We start from the raw sequence: 20,300 nt of genomic DNA on the forward strand, positions 1-20,300 counted from the left end.
AAAAAAAAAAAATGCATATTTTTACTCACAGAATTTTTCCCCTTGCCCCGGGCCAGCATCAGATGTTATGGAAACGTCTTCAGTGTTACTGTCTCTGTAGTATAAATATTTGGGGCTGAGACTGAAACTTCGTAGAAATGGCAACAAATAAGAATTCAAAGGATTCACTAGGTCACTAGACAGTTACAAGTAATGAATATGTAAACAGACAATGATAAAAACAGTCAAGACATCTAGGCTGAAAAATAAGGCACATGCATCTCCTGTATTAAGTGCATGATAAATAAATTGTGCAAGGAACCTGACATGTTTTGGAAAGAGAGAATTCAGGTAGACAACACAGGTGAAGAAAATGGAAGGCTGTGGTGGTTGATATGATTTTTTAAAAATAATTTTCCAAGATTGGTATTTACAGATTTTAGGTATTGGAATGAAGCCACTGATATTAAATATACATTTGTCATGGTTTACAAATCTTGGTCATTGAAGGCACTTGACAAAATTTGGACCCAAGTACAAGAGTTAAATTCTCTAGTTTCTCTGAGAGTCCACTTGTCTCTCCAGTGACCCTATGAGGCCCAGGAACCTTCCGTGCCATTCCTACTAGAAATCTCCAATGCTTTTGGTATTTGAGGTTGGTTGTGGGGGGGGGGGTGTTCAGTGGTGGCTTGACAAAGAAAGCAGGAAATGACAGACAAACAAAGGATTTCAGGAGGAAGTAATACTTGACAGAAGTACTGTGGGTTTTGGATAGATTCTAAAATGCAATTAAAAAAAAAAGCTTGCTTTCTTTCTTTCTCCCTTCACCAGTAAATCATTTCTTTTGTTTTTAAATTAGCAACATTTTTTTAATTGAAGTATAGTAGACATATCAAAGATGACCTTGAAATTTCCAGATTAAATGGGTTTGCTTTGAGCCATGTCTTAAATTCCAGACCTTTTTCCCACATGCCTGCTTGTACTTGTTCATTCATTCGTTCATTCATTCATTCATTTGATAAATATCCATTGATTGAGAGCTCACTGTGTGGTTTGAGCACAATTGGTGTTTTCCTGCTTTGGGAACGTAGCTTCTAAACCTTCAGTATGAGCTGTTGTTTGACTATACTTTTTATTGTCCTCGGAGTCTGGAGTCCAAGAGTCCAGACGTGCAGTTATGCAAGAACTCTGTTGACCAGAGATCACATTGCTGAATAATCGAAAGTTAACTTGAAAAACTTAATATGTGATGCACACTCGATACATTCCTAGGTGGTGATAAATGCCAAAGTTGAAGAAAAATGTCACTTTTAGGAATTAAGAGGAAGTACTAGGAGAGCCAGCCGAGAATAAGCTGTAGCTGCACTACAGTTGTGCTTCAGAACTCTTATCTTGTGCTCTAAGCATTGTTCACCTGGGTCCCTGCCCAGGAGAGTTTATTACTGTCAATATTTGATCAATCTTAGAAGAGATGAAACCAGCTTTTCCAAAGTGTGTTTTGAGGAGTAGTTTTTCTGAAAAGGCAAAAGGTGGAGAAATGCTGAGTTGAACAGGTCTCTTCACTACAGGACTTAGAAGGATCCTTTAATATGCCAGTGTGTGCCATACATTTCCCAGAAGAAATGGCATTTGTCACAACGGCCATGAACACCAACACTTTCCCTATGGGCATCTTGAATACTAGTATTCCCTAAAACATTTTGGAATTTATTGCTTTAAACCACACTGCATCCTAGTGTGCAGAATCTAGGGCCAGCAGTGTGGAGGGCCCTTGGTGTATTTTTAAAATTTTTTATTAATTTATTTGAGAGAGAAAGCATGAGCGAGGAGAGGGAGAAGCAGACTCCCCACAGAGCAGGGATCCTGATGCGGAACTCAATCCCAGGACCTGGGGATCATGACCTGAGCCAAAGGTAGACGCTTAACCAACTGAGCTACCCAGGAGCTCCGCTCCCCCACCCTCCTTGGTGTACTTTTAAAGTTTCAGTGAAAGAATGGGGAGGATCATGAATTAAGGAGTAATTGCATTCCCCAACTTGGGTGAGATCCATTTATCTAAAGTGAAGATGAATGCTGAACTATAATCAAATAAATTAGGACTGTCTAGACAACCAGTCTGTCGAATTCAGGGCAAATTGAAGTTAATTGTTAGCTTTCATCTGTTTGTCATTTGAGACAGCACTGTTTTTTTTAGCTTATCAAAGGGATTAGAAAATTTGGCATTTGTAAAAGCAGAGAATTATTTCTTTGAAAGGAAGCACAAAATACAGATGGATATAGGGATGGATAGATAGATATGAATGGTTCTATGTATCAGGGACAAGTTTGTGTGTATTGATACTCTCTGTTCTCTTTTGCTAAAAAGTACAATATTGGATCAGAGACCAGAGAAAAATGTACTAGTAGTATAGACACTGCTGACTTAGGTAGCCATAAAGGTTAAAACGGTTAAAGGTTTTAGGTTAAAGCCATAAAGGTTAAAAGGCAGTGCCTTTTCCCTATCAGTTTTTCTTAGTTGCTCAAGATAAATATAATCTAAGCATTAGAAACTTCCCTGTTGCCCTCATCCAGGTGAGAATGGTTTTGTTTTCTCAGTATTTGGTTATTCTATTCATTGCAACAAGCATTTAAGCACCCACAACATGGCAGGACCTGTTCTAGGGATGCAAATATGTACAACACTTTTCTGTTCTCAAGAAGGTCATAACACACTAGTTAAGAGTCAGCTCTCTGGGCAAGGGGTCATGGTGCCTTGGACGAGCGCAAAAGGCCGCTATGGCTTGGACAAGAGTGGCTATCGTGGCAGGGGGAAGCAGGAAGATTCAGAACAAATTCTGAGGCTACAGCTAAGAGGACTTGCTACTTGAAGGGATGAGGTATATGACAACGGAGAAGAGTCAGAAACGGCTTCAAGAGTTTTGACCTGAGCATCTGACTGAATGGTGGTGCCATTTACTAAGGTGCAAAGGGCCAGGGGAGGAATGAGTTGTGGGGAAGTATCAAGTGTCCTGTTTTAGATGTATTGAGTTTGAGATGCATCAAGTCAATGACCCCACTTTCTTGAGGGCTTCCTTCTAGTGCAGGTAACATAAACGTTGTATGTCTGGTGCCAGGTGGTGCTGAGTGCTAAGAAGAAAAATCGAACAGGCTGACAGGGACAGGGTGGGACAGAAAATTAAAACACTTCCCTGTATTTATTGAACGCTGGGGTCACTGGAAATTTTTCATGAGGAATATGCTACGTTTCAAGGTGTGTTCTGGAGTGGAGATACCACATCACTTGTCGTAGAAGGAAAATCAGAAATCGAACTGGAAAGGGTAGCTCGAGTCAAATGGATGGATTTCTTTTTTTCCTAAAATAGAAGAATATGAATGTACTTGAAGAAGTGTGAGAAGGGCCCTTGGCGAGGTCGAGGAGGCAGGGGTAAGCGTGAAGCTAGGTGTCGCAGTAACAAGTGAAGGATCATTTCTTCGAAGGCTTCACTGCGGAGATTATTAATTCCTTCTCCAGGTGCGCTATGTGGGTTAAATCATTCCCTGTACTGTTTCAATGGGGAGGTTAGCCATCTCAGGACATTGGAAGCAGTGCAGATTCCGTGGGAACCCAGTTTCCAGGGGCAGTGGCTTTAAGAAGCTGGAGCTTGGTTTGAGGTTGCCATAGCAGCACCGCTGCTGCCTGCATACATCATTCATCCAGGCCCTCCTGATCTAATAACCAGCATTAACAAAAAGAAGAAAAGAAAAGATGAGCCAAGTATTTTGCTTCTATTTTCTGTATAGTATTTCAGATTGAACGTGATTTCTTAGTTGCATTATATAAAAAACAAACAAAAGAAACCAATTGCCTGAACTCTCAAATGAGGTGAGCCTTTAGCAGACTTGCTTGCTTTTTTTTTAAAGCCTAATACATCCTTTAACCTATTTTAGTTTAGTTTATGTGAAACCTAAATGATGGAAGAAAAATCAGAAAAGGAATTGTATTGTTTTAAAATCATTCTTATTTAAAATATTTAATTGCGAAGTGATGAAAGATTTGCTTGTGCCCTGATCCTCTGATTTTCCTGTTTTTCAGATTTTTTTCTTTTTTTCTTTCCTTTTTTTTCTTTTTCTTTTTCTTTTTCTTTCTTTTTTTTTTTTTTTTTTTTTTTTTGCATTTTGCAAATCACTGGATCCTTTGGATCCTTATTTACACAGTAAGTCCTTATCAAACTCTTTGCCAGTGTAGCTTCTCCGGGCTCTCTACTCTCATAGAAAACCACAGGACATTTGGGAGTCCTGAGTTCTTTTCCTTCTAAGGAGTTGGATTTGCCATGATTTGGGAGAGGAACAGCTCTCCGTGCAGATGCAAGGAATGGTAGATTTTGCCAGTGCTCACTTAGACCTCTTCCCTTAAATGGACTCATGGGAGAACCGTAGACTTTAGACACAAGGACACCTGAGAGTCTAGGACACCTTTCCAGGGCTGTCCTTCATTCCTTACAAGCCAATGAATCTCATACACTTGCTGATTTATTTTTTTTATTTTTATTTTAATTTTATTTTTTTCACCTGCTGATTTAATACACACTCTTGCCTCCCTGACTTTATCACTCTCATCACAGATCTGAGGCCAAGAGTTTATACTTCTAACAGTGCATATGGGAGCTTGCTTCTACTGGCTGGAAAGGCCTCTTTCCAATTCCACATTCAATGATACCTCATTGGTAGCTTGAAATAAGTAGTTTGAAATCAGATATTACTGGAATGTCTGTACACCACAGAAACCAAAATGGTACAAATCAGATGCCCTCCCCACAGCCCAGAGATGATCGTTAACCATTTAGCAGCATACCACTATATCAAGCCCTTTCCTTATTTTGCAGGGGAATGGTGCATACCAGGGGGGCTGTATGGGGAGCAGGTGTCTTCTATCACTCAAAATTCCACGTGGCAATGAAATGATGGAAAATGAATAAAAGGAAGAGCTATAGTGTACACTTCTCTATGTTTTGGCTAATCTATATTTCTTTGGACAAAAATAACTAGATTTAATATGAGATTTTCTCTTTTCATAACAAATAGGAAAATAAAAATATTTGCTTATAAATTATTTTCATGGAAGGAATAAGTCACAGAGATGATAAGTCCAGAGTAGGGATTATAGTCAATGGTATTGTAATAGTGGTATATGTGACAGACAGTAGCTACCCTTTGGTGAGCACTATACTTCGACTAAAAATAATAAAATAAATAAAATAAAACCCATTTTGTAGTAACTACATTTTATTTTGTGGCTTGCCTTTAGACTTAAAAGCTTTTTCTTTTCTAATAATTTTATCCCATTTACCAAAAAAAAGTACTAAATAAATATTTTGAAAGATAAAGGCAGAAGCCCTTAAGGTAATTTGTGGAGTTGACAATTGAGATTTGATCTTTTTCTGCAAATGATTATTGAGTTTTGTGGTGATGAGAAGAGGGTAGAATGCATAGTGATACACAGAATAAGAATAAAATAGGAGTTAAGGAGTGTAATCTAAGGCTTAAATCTTGAAGCAGACATTGTCTTCATTTGTTTCATTCAAATCAGCAGCCACATTTGTTGAAAAACTTCCTGGACTGTAAGTATTTGCCTGTGCTTTACTTTCAACTTACTTACTTATTTATTCAAAATTAGTTATTATTATTCAAAAATAAATTTTTGGGGTGCCTGGGTGGCTTAGTCGGTTAAGCATCTCACTTGATTTCAGTTCAGGTCATGATCTCAGAGTTGTGGGATCGAACCCTGCATGGGGCTCCATACTTGGCAGGAGTCTATTGGAGATTCTCCTTCCTCTGCTCCTCCCCACATACTCTCTCTTTAAAATAAATAAATCTTTAAATAACTTTTTCAAAAAATGGCACTTTGCTTTTTTTTCCATATTTGGTATTTTCTAGTCTTCCAGTTATTGTGGAAGTTCCTTACGAGTTTTGTTCACAATAAACACACAAACTGAAACATTGGAACCCTATTTACTCAGTATTGTAAAAGAAATAGTTTTCCTAAATAGCTTATATCTTCCCTCCTCAAATTCCAAGATCTTTTTAAAGATTTTATTTATTTATTTGAGAGAGAGAGCCAGTGTGGAAGTGTGCTGGAGTCAGGGATGGGGGGGGGGGGGCGGACAGAGGGAGAGAATCCCAAGCAGGCTCCATGTTGAGCATGGAGCCCTACCCTGGTGTGATCTCAGGACCCCAAGATCATGACCTGAGCTGAAATCAAGAGTTGGATGCCCAACTGACTGAGCCAGCCAGGCCTCCAAGACCTTTTTAAAACCATTTTTTTTGAAATCCTAAATGTTTTAAACATATTCCTTATTTATTAAACTAAGAGTTGAAACTGTCCTTGCTGAGATAGGGCCATTTTCCTGGAATGTAGAAACAACCCTTGTGGTCCAGTTTTTAATTTTGTTTATATCCTTCAATATCCAGTTGCAAAATGACCTTTGTTACTGGTGTGATCATTTTCTGGACCCAGCTCGCCCTGTTCCCCACCCCTACTCACCAGCTCTTAAGTGGTACTTATTCATTATTGGCACTGAATGCCATTCCCTAAACTTGTTTAGAGTTACACATTAAATTTGATTTTGTACAGGCTCAAAGCGAGGGTGTGGGAAGTCAAATCCTTCACTTTTCAAGAGACTTTGTTGTGGTCATTTTTGGTGCTTTGCTTTCTCATCTGGAATATGGGGATAATGAAATCGACTCCAAGGGATGATTGTGAGAGGTAACAGGAAAGGCACATAAACCTGATCTGTATATGTAGCTCCAAACCAACTGCTAAGTTGCCTCAGGGGAGCCAAGGGGGAGCCAGGAGCCGATGCTGTGGGACTCACTGCTGCTGGAGGTCAGAGCCACCTCTGCTTCTTCATAGGCAGCATGCAGAGGGTGACTCTCTCCTCCTTTAGAAGAGGAGCTACCAATTAATTCTTGTAAACTGTTGGCTGTATTTTTCTAATTGGTTTATAGTTCTATTGATTAAGGTGAACTGGGAAAAACGTAACCTTTTTGTATCTGAGTGTCTCTGCTTTTATATACTTTGACATAAGAACAAAGATTTGTGCATAAGTATGCTTTTAATAACAAGTTCGTCCTTTTTTTAATGACCCTCAGCAGTGAGTAGCCTTTGGCTCTGTCCCAGAGAACACATTGCACCAAGGTTTCCAGACATTGGCTTGAATTTATTTAAATGTCATGGGATGAATGCTTTCTTTGTGAGCAGATTCCAAAGATTTGTTGCATACCTACATCTTTGATGAATGTCAGCCACAGAAGGGTACACTGTACACAAATTAGCCGATAGCAGTACTGGATATTATGGTTTAGCCTCCTCGCATTCTAGATCTTCTGGACCCTAATTCATCCTTGATTCTTTATAGGAACAAAATGCTGTGTTGGTCTGGGTCCTCTGAGAGCAGACATCAAGACATAACTAGCCATGTGAGAGATTTAGTGTAGGAAAAGCCTGCAAAGGATAAAGAGGAGAGAGAATGGGAGCAGGCAAGTTGTTAAAAATGAAAACCAAAACCAGGGTAGTCCTGTATGATTTCATACGATCTGGATTTTGTTGATCGAATGCCAGTAGTACCATTTAAACATGTTCCTCTGGCCCTGAGTATAAGCTCTAGAGGCTTGATCACATCAGAATTTAGTGTTTGCTCCTTGTCTCTCTCCCCTTCCTTCCGCCCTAACTACTTCACAGGTGCTGGTGTATTCTTCCATTGGGAGGCAGATAGCATCTGGTTATCTCTCTGTGTGTGATGTTAGCAGATGTTGATGCCTCTTACACTAGGTCCATCAATTTATTAGGCATTGCAACATTCTGATATTCTAATTTTATCTATCCTCACTTACTCACTAGCATACTTTTACACAGCAGAACCTCCCTCCCCCTTTGTTAGTTCTTTGGTTGTTTTGAGGTTCACTGCAAATAGGAAAGGTAGGATGAAGGCCAGATCCTTTTCGTTTCCTTTAGTTATTTTCAAAATGGTAAGGTGGTTCCTTAGCGTTCTCCAGAGAACCTATGAGGGTTTTATGTTTAGTATGATTATGAATTCATGGAATTAAGCCATTGCTGCTGTTATTTTGCACTCCCCCGCCCCCCGCCCCATCTCCCTCTTGCAGTTGTTATTTTGATTTCATACTTAAACTTCCATCTTTGGCCAGTGGGAGTTTCTATAGGTAGGGTTCCTGAGCCTCTTGGTCACAGTCTCTGAAAGCCTTCTTGCTTTGTGGTATGACCTGATGTTCATACTTTTTTTGTAATGGGAGTTTAAAGATAACTAGGTATAAGATAGCACTAACAATACAAATAAAAGTAGATTTAAAAATAAATGTGTGCACACATATATTTCCTTATTCTGTGAGCTGAGAGATCCCAGAAGCAATGACACCCCAGTAGCAAGGAGCACACCTACTGCCCAGATCTTGGTTTCTTTCTTTTTTAAAAAAAAAAAAAAAACGATTTTATTCTTATTTATGTATTTGAGAGAGAGAGACAGAGCATGAGTGGGAGAGAAGAGGGAGAGGGAGAAGCAGATTCCCCGCTGAACAGGGAGCCCGAGGCAAGGCTCAATCCCAGGACCTCGGGATCTGACCTGAGCCGAATGCAGATGCTTAACTGACTGAGCCACCCAGGCACCCCCAGATCTTGGTTTCTAATACTATTCTTCAGGGCCACTTGGGGTGCACAGTTGGTTAAGTGTTTCTCCTCAGGTTGTGATCTCAGGGTCCTTAGATGAGCCCCATGTTGGACTCTGCACTTAATGTAGGTCTGCTTGTCTCTCTCCTTCCCCCTCTGCCTCTCCTCCTGTGCACTCTCTCTCTCTCTCAAATAAGTAGATCTTAAAAAAAAATACTGTTCTCCAATAAAGGAGCCAAGGCTCATTGGAGACATGGCTGATTCTAGGCTTGAACAGTGAAAGACAAAGTGAGCCTGAAACATCTTGTAATACCAGAAAGTAAGGAATTGGCCGAAGCACACGCGCATGCGCATGTGCGCACACACGCACACACACACAATGATTGGGATGCGTCAGAAGGACACAGAAGCCAACTGAAAGAACTCCCAGTGACCAAAGTTGGAACAGTTTGAGCAAAAAAGCAAATAACATAATATCAGATTATAACCCCAAGCATAAAACCACTATTTATGGGTCCATAGTGATACAAATAAATGGGCAAATAACATAATATCAGATTATAACCCCAAGCATAAAACCACTATTTATGGGTCCATAGTGATACAAATAAGGAAATAAACAGAGGAGAAGAGAGAAATCTCCTTTTGGAAGGATTCCTAATAATTTATGTAGATAGTTCACCCTCAAGGAAGCAGAACATAACTTCCTGTTCCTTGAGTGTGGGCTGTGCATAGACTTCCTTCCAAAGCATATAGGAGGGAAAGGGAGAAGAGAAAGTAGCTTTATCGTGAAGAAACCTGGCAAGCACCACTTCAACCAGATGATCAGGATTAACATCAGTGAAACTCCACATCGATAGCATGCATTCTTGATGTAATGGTAATCCACAACATTTTCTCTACTTTTCCAATATTACTTTACTGGGTTTTAAATCTATCTTTTGTGATAGTTTTTATTTACATTTAAAAACCTGCTCTAGGCTTTGAGCCAACTAATAAAGTGTGATGCATGGTTCCTACCTTTGGTAACTTTGAATCTAGTGGGGAAAACAACATCTAGCAAGAATATAAGTCATAGGATGTGATTTATAAGGGCTTTGTTTTAAGTAGGCTTCACGCCCAACGTGAAGCCCAACATGGGGCTTGAACCCACCTGAGCTGAACTCAAGAGTCAGGCGCTTAGCTGACCAAGCCACCCAGATGGCCCTGTGAGGGGTTTTTCAGTTGAGAAAAGTACTGAGGGCTGGTGTAGCCAGGACAAGTTTCCAGGAAAACATACTCTTCTGTTTATGCAATCAGGTTTTCTGGAAGAAGGGCACAATAAGGGTGGATTTAGGGGTTCAACACATTCTCTTAAATAGGATTTCATTACCACTATATATATATATATATATATATATATATATATATATATTTAAAATAATTACAGTTTGTCAACCAACCTTACGATAGTGGAATGATTATAATGTAATATAGGATGAGTTACAAAATTGGTGCCTTAATTAATCACAGTGTGGTCAGACTTTATTAGAAAGATAGCAAAATCAGTGGATTATGTATAAGGTCCTGCGTTCATTTGATGTGTAGATCTGGCTAAGTCTTGGATGTCTCATGTTTGGTTCTTAATATGGCCCTTGATTTTGTGTTTGTTTGTTTGTTTGTTTCCTTACAGGATTGTCTGCTGCCAAACTCTTAGCCGAACATGAAGTTGATGTCTTAGTTTTAGAGGCACGAGATAGAGTTGGAGGAAGAACATACACCGTGAGGGTAAGTGATTTTAATACTTACATATAATCTCTCACTCAAACTAGAAATGGGGACGCTGGAAGTCACAGAGCTAGAGGTGATCTCAAGAGCTCATGCAGTTAAGCCATTTGTCCTGCAGAGCCCTAAACTGCTCCAACAAACACTCTTTTCAACAAACACTCACTGAAGAGTGACAGCCCCTGACCTTCAGTAACTTGTATTCTAGTGATGAAAACAAGCGTGAACAAATAACTTCAGTGCACTGTCAGAATTTCCATACTAGAGACCTAACTAGAGTATGCAACGTCTCAGGTGTGGTTACAGTTTGGCTGGACTTGAAGTGACTATACATCTATGGCATGTGTGCACATGTGCACGTGTGTGCACGCACAGTATAGGTTTCTTGTTTATTTGTCCAAGGATGCACAACTTAAAAGTGGGGCTACAGTAAGCAGAAGCAAATATAGCATTTTTTGTGCAATTTGTCCTTAGTCTTTGTTCCCTAAGAGGAATGCTGCTGCCAGAGACACTCTTCAGGTTGGCTGGACATGAGGAGGGTGGTCAGTTCTTGCTGCATCAACTGCGTTTTTATTCTTTGGCTAATGTCACCATTCTAGAAAAATGCATGCTAACTATTGTTTACTGTTATTCAAGGACATGGTCGCAGGCAGTCAAGACTGTGGGAGCTGTTGAGAGTGCACAGGGAGATGACATGGGGTGGGGAGGATAGGGCCAAACATGGAGGCTTGGGTAGCACAGAGCTTTAATGAGGGCAGCAGCAGAGGAGCCAGAAAAAAGCAGCAGAGGCAGAACAGTGCCATGCAGATCAGTGGAGGAAAGAGAAAGGGAGGATGAATAGAGCCAGCTGCCAAGGGCATTTGACATAGGATGAGGGCTGAAAAGAGGTCCCTGTGCTTGGCAGTTAGATCATGAATGAGGGCCTTTTCTAGAGCACACAAATGGAGTGTTTTAAAGGCTGGGGACTGAAAGGACAAAACTAAACAGTTGCAGTGATTGGAAAGAGAGGAAGCCATCTATCTAATTAGAAGATGAATCAGACTTATGGCAAAATGTTTATATGGTGCTCATTACAACGGCTTGAGCAATACAGACATTCAGTTGTTTTGCATTAAGAAGTCTGGTATTGGGGAGCTTAGGCTGGTGCAGGGGCTCAACTTTGTCGTCAAGGCTCTAGTCTCTTTTTGTCTTTTCTGCTTAGCCATTCTTTGCATGTTGGCTTACTGCCTAGTGGTAACCAGATGGCTGCCATGACTCTAAGCACTGAGTCCTCATTTAAGATAAGAAAGAGCATGAAGAGGCAACCCCAGTTTTCCTTTTACGTTTTTATTTAAATTCCTTAGTTAACATGCAGTGTAGTATCAGTTTCCGATGTACAATACAGTGATTCAACACTTCGTACAACACGCAGTGCTCCTCACAACAAGCGCCCTCCTGAATCCCCATCCCCTGTTTCCCCCATCCCGCCCCCACCTCCCCTCTGGTAACCATCTGTTCTCTAGAGTTAAGAATCTGGTTCTTGGTGAGGCGGCCCCAGCTTTATCTGCAGCAAAACGTTCCCTGTACCAGAAGATCCCGGCAGACATCCGCTAGTCTCCTTGGCCAGAGTTGGGGCAGAGAGCTACCCTCAGCTGCTAGGGAGCCTGGCAAAGCAAGTATTTAACATTTCCAGGCTGCATCATAGAAGCAGGCATGGGCAAGGCCGTATGAACAGAAATGGAATAGCCAACCAACATCTGAACTAGAATGTTGTACAAGCTTTCACTGATACCACACTACGTTCCCCCTGTCATTTGCTTCCTACCTTTTTAGATGTATAGGGATGTACCATAGATCTGCTTTCACTTTGCTCTAGCCTTGCGACTCAAAGTGTGGTCCATGGCCCAGCAGCCTCAGAGTCACCCAGGAACTTGACAGGGAACTTGACAGAAATGCAGTTTTTTTTTTTTTAAAGATTTTTTTTTAATTCATGAGACACAGAGGGAGAGGCAGAGACACAGGTAGAGGGAGAAGTAGGCCCCTCACAGGGAGCCCGATGCAGCATTTGATTCCAGGACCCCAGGATCACACCCTGAGCCGAAGGCAGATGCTCAACCAGTGAGCCACCCAGGCGTCCCAGAAATGCAGAGTCTTAAGCCTTGTCCCAGACCCACTGCATCCAAATCTGCATTTCACCAAGTTCCCCAGGGGATGTTACAGAAGTGTTGCTCTATGGTGTATGTTTGCTTGCTTGCTTGAAATTAATGTAAATGCAGATAAATTGTATCTAGTGAATTTCCAAGTACTTCTTCAGACATAGTCCACTGGGAAGCTGCTGGTCTGGAAGTGAGGAGACAGGATTCTGGCCCCTGTACTGTCTGACACTCTTCCCTTGGGGAAAGTCCTGTTGGCTCTTTGCATCTCCATTTTCCCATTTGGGCAGTGAGATACAGTCCACATGTACTCGAAGCTCCCTTGCAACTTCAAGTTCTAGTTGAAGACGGTGTATTGTAGAGCAAAGGAGGATTGCGTATCACACATGTCTGACTTAATTAGATAAAATTCTCCTGTCATTTTCTGAAAATTATTTCTTCACTTTGGAGATTGTTATTAAATGATTCCTTAGCCCCATGTTTCTTATCTCTCAAATCTTGTGGATATTAAATAGGAGCATCAGTCATGTTGCAGTTTCTCAGTTAAGAACAGGTTTCTTGCTATAAGGGAAATGAGAATTTCAGCATGCCTGTCCCCATCTGTGTTATTGCCCCAGGCTGATTTTCCATGCTGCATCATTTATATATGTTAGCACCATACAGACACTATTGTGTATTTAGCATGATATTGTAACTCATCAGGTATATGAGAAAGGAACTTTGAAATACTTACAAACTAGACTTACCTTTTATAAGGTTTCCAGTGAATAAAGGAGAAAAAAAGGGCTTTGCGAAAAAGGGACAAAAATACTATTTAATAAGAAACTGAATTGAATATTGTTAGAATTGCTTCTAAGAGTATAGTCAATTAGGATAATTTGGAGTGGAGATGCCCTAAGAGTTCCTCTTTAAGTTCTGATCTTTAAGTTTAGATCTTTAAATTCCGAAATGTTAAATTTGGTATTGTACTTGACAGCTATTCAGATAGATCTCCTATGAGGTCAGAACTTCCCAATTTTTCAGGGTGCCTGGTTGGCTCGGTTGGTGGAGTGTGTGACTCTTGATCTCTGGGTTGTAGGTGTGAGCCCTACGTTGGGTGTAAAGATTGCTTAAAAATAAAATCTTTAGGGGCACCTGGGTGGCTCAGTCAGTTAAGCATCTGCCTTTGGCTCAGGTCATGATTCCAGGGTCCTGGTATCAAGCCCTGCATTGGGCTCTCTGCTCAGTGGGGAGCCTGCTTCTCCCTCTCCCTCTGCCCCTCCTCCTGCTCTCTCTTAAAAAAAAATAAAATCTTTTTTAAAAAAGAGAGAGGTAGAGAGAGAGAAAGATGCAGAGACACAGGCTGAGGGAGAAGCAGGCTCCCTGCAAGGAGCCCGGTGTGGGACTTGATCTCGAATCCTGAGATCACACCATTGGCCAAAGGTAGATGCTCAACCGCTGAGCCACTCAGGCATCCCTAAATAAAATCTTTTAAAAAAATAAAATCTTTAGGGGTGCCTGGCTGGCTCAATTGATAGAACATGTGACTTTTGATCTTAGGGTTGTGAGTTCAAGTACCATGTTGGATGTGGAGCTTACCTAAAATAAATTTAGAAAGAAGGAAAGAACTCCCCAATTTTTTCTTAGTGCAGTTCCTTTATAATTCTTCAGGACCATATTTATGAAGTCGAAATGCCTGCATGGCTATCATAGGGATGGTGTATTTGTTTCTATCTAGTTGCATGTTTGTGGCCTCTTCAGAGTCTGAGACATAAGATCAAAAGCAAGACCCTCAAGGTGGAGGTACAACAGAGCAGAATATGGTAATACAGTTCTGATATCTTCATGCTGAACCTGATGCACCTCCTTTAGAGTCTTTCACCTTTGTAAAGAAACATTCTGTAAAAGAAAACAAATGAACACAAAGACAACAAACAAACCAGAAGCCAACTAAGTATAGAGAACAAACTAGTGGTTGCTAGAGGGGTGGTACCTGGGTGGGGAGGGGGTGGACGAAATAGGTAAAGTGGATTAAGAGGTACAAACTTCCAGTTATAAAATAAGTAAGAGAACTTTTCCCAGGGTTGAAAAGTACAGCATAGGGAGTATAGTTGATAATATTGTAATAGGTTATATGGTAAAAATAGGAGTATTCCGTAAAATGCCTCACACGTTTTACTACTTCACTTAGGATTATTTGCTTTAAAGATAGTTTCAGTACTCTAAAGGCATCATGTGTGGAAGTTCCCATGAGTCCTCTTGCTGTCTTTATTAAAGCCTAGAAATTTATTGGAGTAGTGACTCCAGTTTTGTTTTATATTTAAAAGGGGTGCTGGAGATGAGAGAAGGTTTAGAGAACAGTACCAGGAGTTAGTAAAAGACAATGTAAGGATTATATAAGGGACAGGTGAAAGAAGTCAAAAGCACATGTCATTTCTGGTATTATGACAGAATGGAAGCCCTGATTAACTGCCTCCATTGAAATAAGTAGAATGCTGAATAAAATATACTCTGCCGCCTTGACATGGAAATCAGAAATTTGCAGACCTCCTGGATGTTGAACGGACATCTCAAATTTCACACACCCTACCTGAACTTCTGATCTTCTCCATCAAGAACTCCATTCCAGCAGCCTTCCTTGTATCAAAGGATGGCAACTCCAAAAAACTCAAGAGTCACACTCAAAACTCTCAGGCCTCACATTCACTCTGTTGACTCTGCCTTCAGATATATCCAGAATTCACTGCTTTGCATCACTTCCATGGCTACCACCTGGTGGGAGCCACCATCATCTCTACACCAGATTGCTGAAATGATCTCCTAACTGATTTCCCTGCTTTCACCCTTGCCTCCTAGAATCTATTCTTAGTGCAGCAGCCAGAGTGAGCCTGTCAAACCTAAGTCAGATCTTTGGCACATCTCTGCTCAAAAGCTTCCAAAGGCTTTCCTTCGCACTCAGAGGCCAACTGGTGTCCTTACAATGCCCCGTGAGGCTTTCCATGACCTGCCCCCTAATAACCTCTCTAACCTCATGTCACATTCTCTTTTCTTTTTTTTTTTTTTGAGAGGAGAGAAGAGTAGAGGGAGAGAGAGGGAAAGAGAATCTCCCAAGAAGGTTCCACATCAGCACAGAGCCTGACGTGAAGTTTGATCTCACGACCCTGAGATCATGACCTGACCTGAAATCAAGAGTTGGACTCTTAACTGACTGAGCCACCTAGGTGCCCCTCCAGTTCTCTTTTCCTTGCTCACTCTGTTCTAGCCAACTGGCCTCCTCTTTCTTGAACAGGCTAGTCACCCTTCCACCTTAGAATCTGCACTGGTTGTACTTTCTGCCAGGAATGCTCTTCTCTTGGCATACGGACAATTCCTTCATTTCCTTCAAGTCTTTATGTAAATATTCCCTCTTCAAGGAGGCCTACATATGCATTGTATCTTAAATTGGAATCTTTCCTCTGCAGTTTCAGTCCCCCTGTCCTATTGTTATTCTTTGTCTTTTCTTGTTCTTGTCAACCTGAGATAGTTATTATGTTTGGGGTTCACTCCCAATGGGTCTCTTCCCACTTAGTGTAAGTTCCTTCAGAGGAGGAATCTTTGCTTTGTTTGCTGATGCAACAGAATCTCTTTGAAGAGTACCTGGCACCTTGTAGGAGAGCATGATCTATTTGTGGAATAAACAAGTGCATCCCCAAAGCAGAAGTAGACTCAAATCCTTTACACCCAGGCCTCAGATTATTTACACAGGGAAAGTTCCAAAGAAAATAAGTAACTCATAGTTAAAAATGAGAAAGCACACAAGGAAACAAGGCACCACAGAAGGATAAGCATAAAAAAATGATCCAGAAAGATTTTGTAACAGTCAAATAAGACAGAGTAAAAAATAACTGTTCAGCATGGTTTTGTTTTATTTATTTATTTATTTATTTATTTATTTACTTACTTACTTACTTACTTATTTATTTGGTATTGTTTTATTTTTAAATTTGTAAATTAATTTATTTTTTAACCTTTGGTTTTTCTGTTTGGCATGTTTTAAAGAAGAGAAGTACTTAGGGGCCAGGCCCCTGGGTGGCTCAGTCAGTTGGTTGGGTGTCTGCCTTCAGCTTGGGTCATGATCTCAGGGTCAGGGGATCAAGCCTCCAGACTCTGCTCAGCAAGGGTCACTTCTCCTTCTGCCTTTGCCTGCTGCTCCCCCTGCTTGTGCTCTCCCTCTCTCTGTCAAATAAATAAATAAATAAATTTTTTAAAGAAAAGAAGTGCTTAAAACTAGGAGCAGAGTAAAGAAACTAAAAAAATGATCAAGTAAATTAAAAAATAATTTCTAGAAATGAAAATATACTAATTAAAATGAAAAAATTCAGCAGGCATATTTAATAGTATATTAGGCACAGCTGAAGACAGTGAATGAACTGCTAGAACTGAAAGAATTATCTAGCATGCAGCTCAGAAGCAAAGATTGGAAAATATGTTTTCAGGGGTGGCAGGCAGCTAAGACACAAAAGATAGAATTATCATGGTATAAAGAAATAATAGCTGATGATTCTCAGCATTGTTGAAAGACACGAGGAAACCTATCAGGTCCGACACATGATAAACAAAAAGAAATTCTCACTCAGGCACAGAGAAGCTGTAGTATACCAAAGAAATAGATCTCACAAGCAATTATTTTTTAAAAGACAAAAAAGATAAATCATACATACTCTTAAAAAATCAACAATTAGATTTATAAGTGACCCTTGGAACAACAAAAACAGATGCCAGAAGATATCTTCCGTGTTCTGAGATAGAGAGAAAGAGGAACTAAACTGAATTCATTACCTGCTTGAACTGTCTTTTTGCCAGAGTGACAAAAACAGAGACTTTAGGAACCAGTTTGGAGGAAATTATAAAGAAAAATGTATTTCAAGCAGAGGGAAAACAATTACAAGCAAAAGGTCTGAGATTCAATAGGGGACAGTGAGCAAAGATGTTGGTAAATATTTAAATAAAATTCAGCAGCATCAAAAGCATAAAACAAAGTAATGTCAATTTTTTTGGAGACAAACCCAAACCAAAGTACTTTTATAGCTTACAGATTGGAAAAAGGATGATAACAATTGAAGTATAAAGATTTTTGTATTTTTCAGTAGGAAGATAATCTACTGATAAACTTTAGACTATATTAAGTATGCATGTTAATATTGTTAGGAAAATGTCTAAAATAGGCCTGTCTGTATAACTTCCAAACAAGTGCAAGAAAAAACTAAGAGAAAAAGAAGAGAGCCTTCAATCCAAAAGACAGAAAGAAATCAGGGCAAAAACTATTTGAAAAAACATAATAGGGGATCCCTGGGTGGCGCAGCGGTTTGGCACCTGCCTTTGGCCCAGGGCGCGATCCTGGAGACCCGGGATCGAATCCCACGTCGGGCTCCCGGTGCATGGAGCCTGCTTCTCCCTCTGCCTGTGTCTCTGCTTCTCTCTCTCTTTCTGTGTGACTATCATAAATAAATAAAAAAAAAATTAAAAAAAAAAAAAGAAAAAACATAATAAAATAAGTAAGTTAAGACATTTAAAAAGGAATAATAATAAATATAAATGCTAAATTCATCAATTAAAGGAAAACAATAGTCAGATTTAAACTCTAACTGAAAGACAGAGAAAGAGATAGACAAAGGGACTCCTGGATGGCTCAGTGGTTGAGTGTCTGCCTTTGACTTGTGATCCAGGGTCTTGGGATGGAGTCCCACATTGGGCTCCCTGTGAGGAGCCTGCATCTCCCTCTGCCTATGTCTCTGCCTCTCTCTGTGTGTCTCTCATGAATAAATAAATAAAATCTTAAGAAAAAGAGATAGTATTAACTCTATTAATATCAGACAAAGTAAACTTTGAGCAAAAGCATGTCATTGAAGTAAGTGTCTGTACATAATAATAAAAGACCCAGAAAATCAAACAATTCTGAACTTGTATACAGTGAATAATGTGCCCCAAAATATAAAGCAAAAATTAACAGGAATCAAAGATAAATGCCCAATGAAGTAGGGGATTTTTTTTACATAATTTTCTAAGTTAATGATAGATTAAGCAAACGAAAAAGCTCATTTTTTAAGCTTATTCTAATGGACATATATGAACTATGCATATCACTTTTAGAGACTATATTGTTTTTTTCGGGCAAATATGAAAAGTCTTTGAAAATTGATCATGTATGAGGGCCTAACATGAGCCTCAAGAATTGTCATAAAATCCACATTCTTTGAGTACACTGCAGTTATGACAAAAAGATTAAAAAAAATCCCAGCTGTAGACGTTAAAACCCACCAAAGTTTATAGAAACATGAATCTAAAGAGAAATTGTAATGGAAGTGCGAAAACACTTAAAACTGTACAAAGGAAATATTAAACTAAAGTTGTGTATATAGCTAAAGCAGTATTTAGAGGAAGATTTATAGTCTGAATTCTTCCATTGGGAAAGAAAAAAGGCTCAGTATGAATGAACTCGGTATGAATGAACTCAGTATGAATGAAGCATAAAAGGAGTTAGAAAATTAAGAATATAATAAATCTAAAAGAGACAGTGAAATTGCATAAATCAGTGATACAGAAAATAAACATTCAGTAAAGAGGATCAATGAAACAAAGGTTGATTCTTTGAAGAGACTAAAAATAAAGAAGTGTCTGGTAAGATTTTTCAAGAAAAAGAAAAAAGGGACATCTCAAATAAACAGTAAAAGGGATGAAAATGTAAATCTAACTACTGATTCAGTAAAGAGTAAATGAAAAATTGATGTCATGAACTTTAAACCAACAGTTTTGAAACATACATGAAATGTATAAGGAAAAATATGCCTATCAAAATTAACACTGATTTAAAAAGAAACAGAAAATATGGGTCCTACTTTAGCCTCGAAGTAAATTGAATCTCATAGTTTAAGATTTTCCCAAAATTGGGCAGCCCAGGTGGCTTAGCGGTTTAGCGCCGCCTTCAGCCCAGGGCGTGATCCTGGAGACCCTGGATGAGTTCCACGTCGGGCTCTCTGCATGGAGCCTGCTTTTCCCTCTGCCTTGTGTCTCTGCCTGCCCCCCCCCCTCTAATAAATAAATAAAATCTTACAAAAAAAAGATTTTCCCAAAATGAAAACGGCATGCCTGGATAGCTCTAGAGGTATGTTCTACCTAATGTTCAAAGAATAAATCATTCTATTTATATACAGACCCTTCAAAAGGATAGAAGAAAATATGATCATTGATTTATGAGATTGGCAATACTGTAATGCAAAAGACAGATGAGGATGAGGTAGAAGAGAGGAGAATCTCAATTTCACTCATGCCTTTGGCTATAAAAATCCTAAATAAAATGTTAGCAAAGCTTATCCTGCAATGGAAAGATAATATCAGGTTGGGTTTCACCAGGAAGGCAAGGCTGAATAATCTGGAAATAACACTTGAGGTGAATTGTCCCAATTCTGAATACACAGAGATTGGACAAATTGCACTGTACACACACCCACAGATCTCTGAAGCATCAGAGAACTAAGAATGTGGTAAAGAATCACTGGGCCATCATCTGGAAAGGATTGACCTACTTTTCTCCTGGAGGTGGGGAGTGGGAAGTGGGAGTTTACTGACCACCGAAGAAGCAAATGAGAGGCTGAGTAGTACTTTCAGAAGTCATCCAAAGCTAGAGCAACTGAAGGTCAAGTCCAGAACCCACCAAAGTGGGTGCATATGGAGGGAGGTATTGGTAAAGTCCTCATACTTTGGGTTGGCCTGTGTCCTTGGACTAAGGGTGAACTTTAAGAAGAATAGAGCAG

At 39.8% G+C, this 20,300-nt stretch overlaps 1 protein-coding gene across 1 annotated transcript in view; it reads left to right on the forward strand.

The window, feature by feature from the left end:
* MAOA (monoamine oxidase A) overlaps window positions 1-20,300 on the forward strand; it is a 70,501-nt gene that overhangs the window by 10,797 nt on the left and 39,404 nt on the right. The window contains exon 2 of the mRNA XM_026012243.2: window positions 10,308-10,402. Coding sequence (XP_025868028.2) covers window positions 10,308-10,402 — 95 coding nt within the window. The remainder of the gene's footprint in view (window positions 1-10,307; window positions 10,403-20,300) is intronic.

The sequence above is a fragment of the Vulpes vulpes genome, chromosome X, assembly GCF_048418805.1.
Source record: "Vulpes vulpes isolate BD-2025 chromosome X, VulVul3, whole genome shotgun sequence".
Classification (NCBI taxonomy): domain Eukaryota; kingdom Metazoa; phylum Chordata; class Mammalia; order Carnivora; family Canidae; genus Vulpes; species Vulpes vulpes.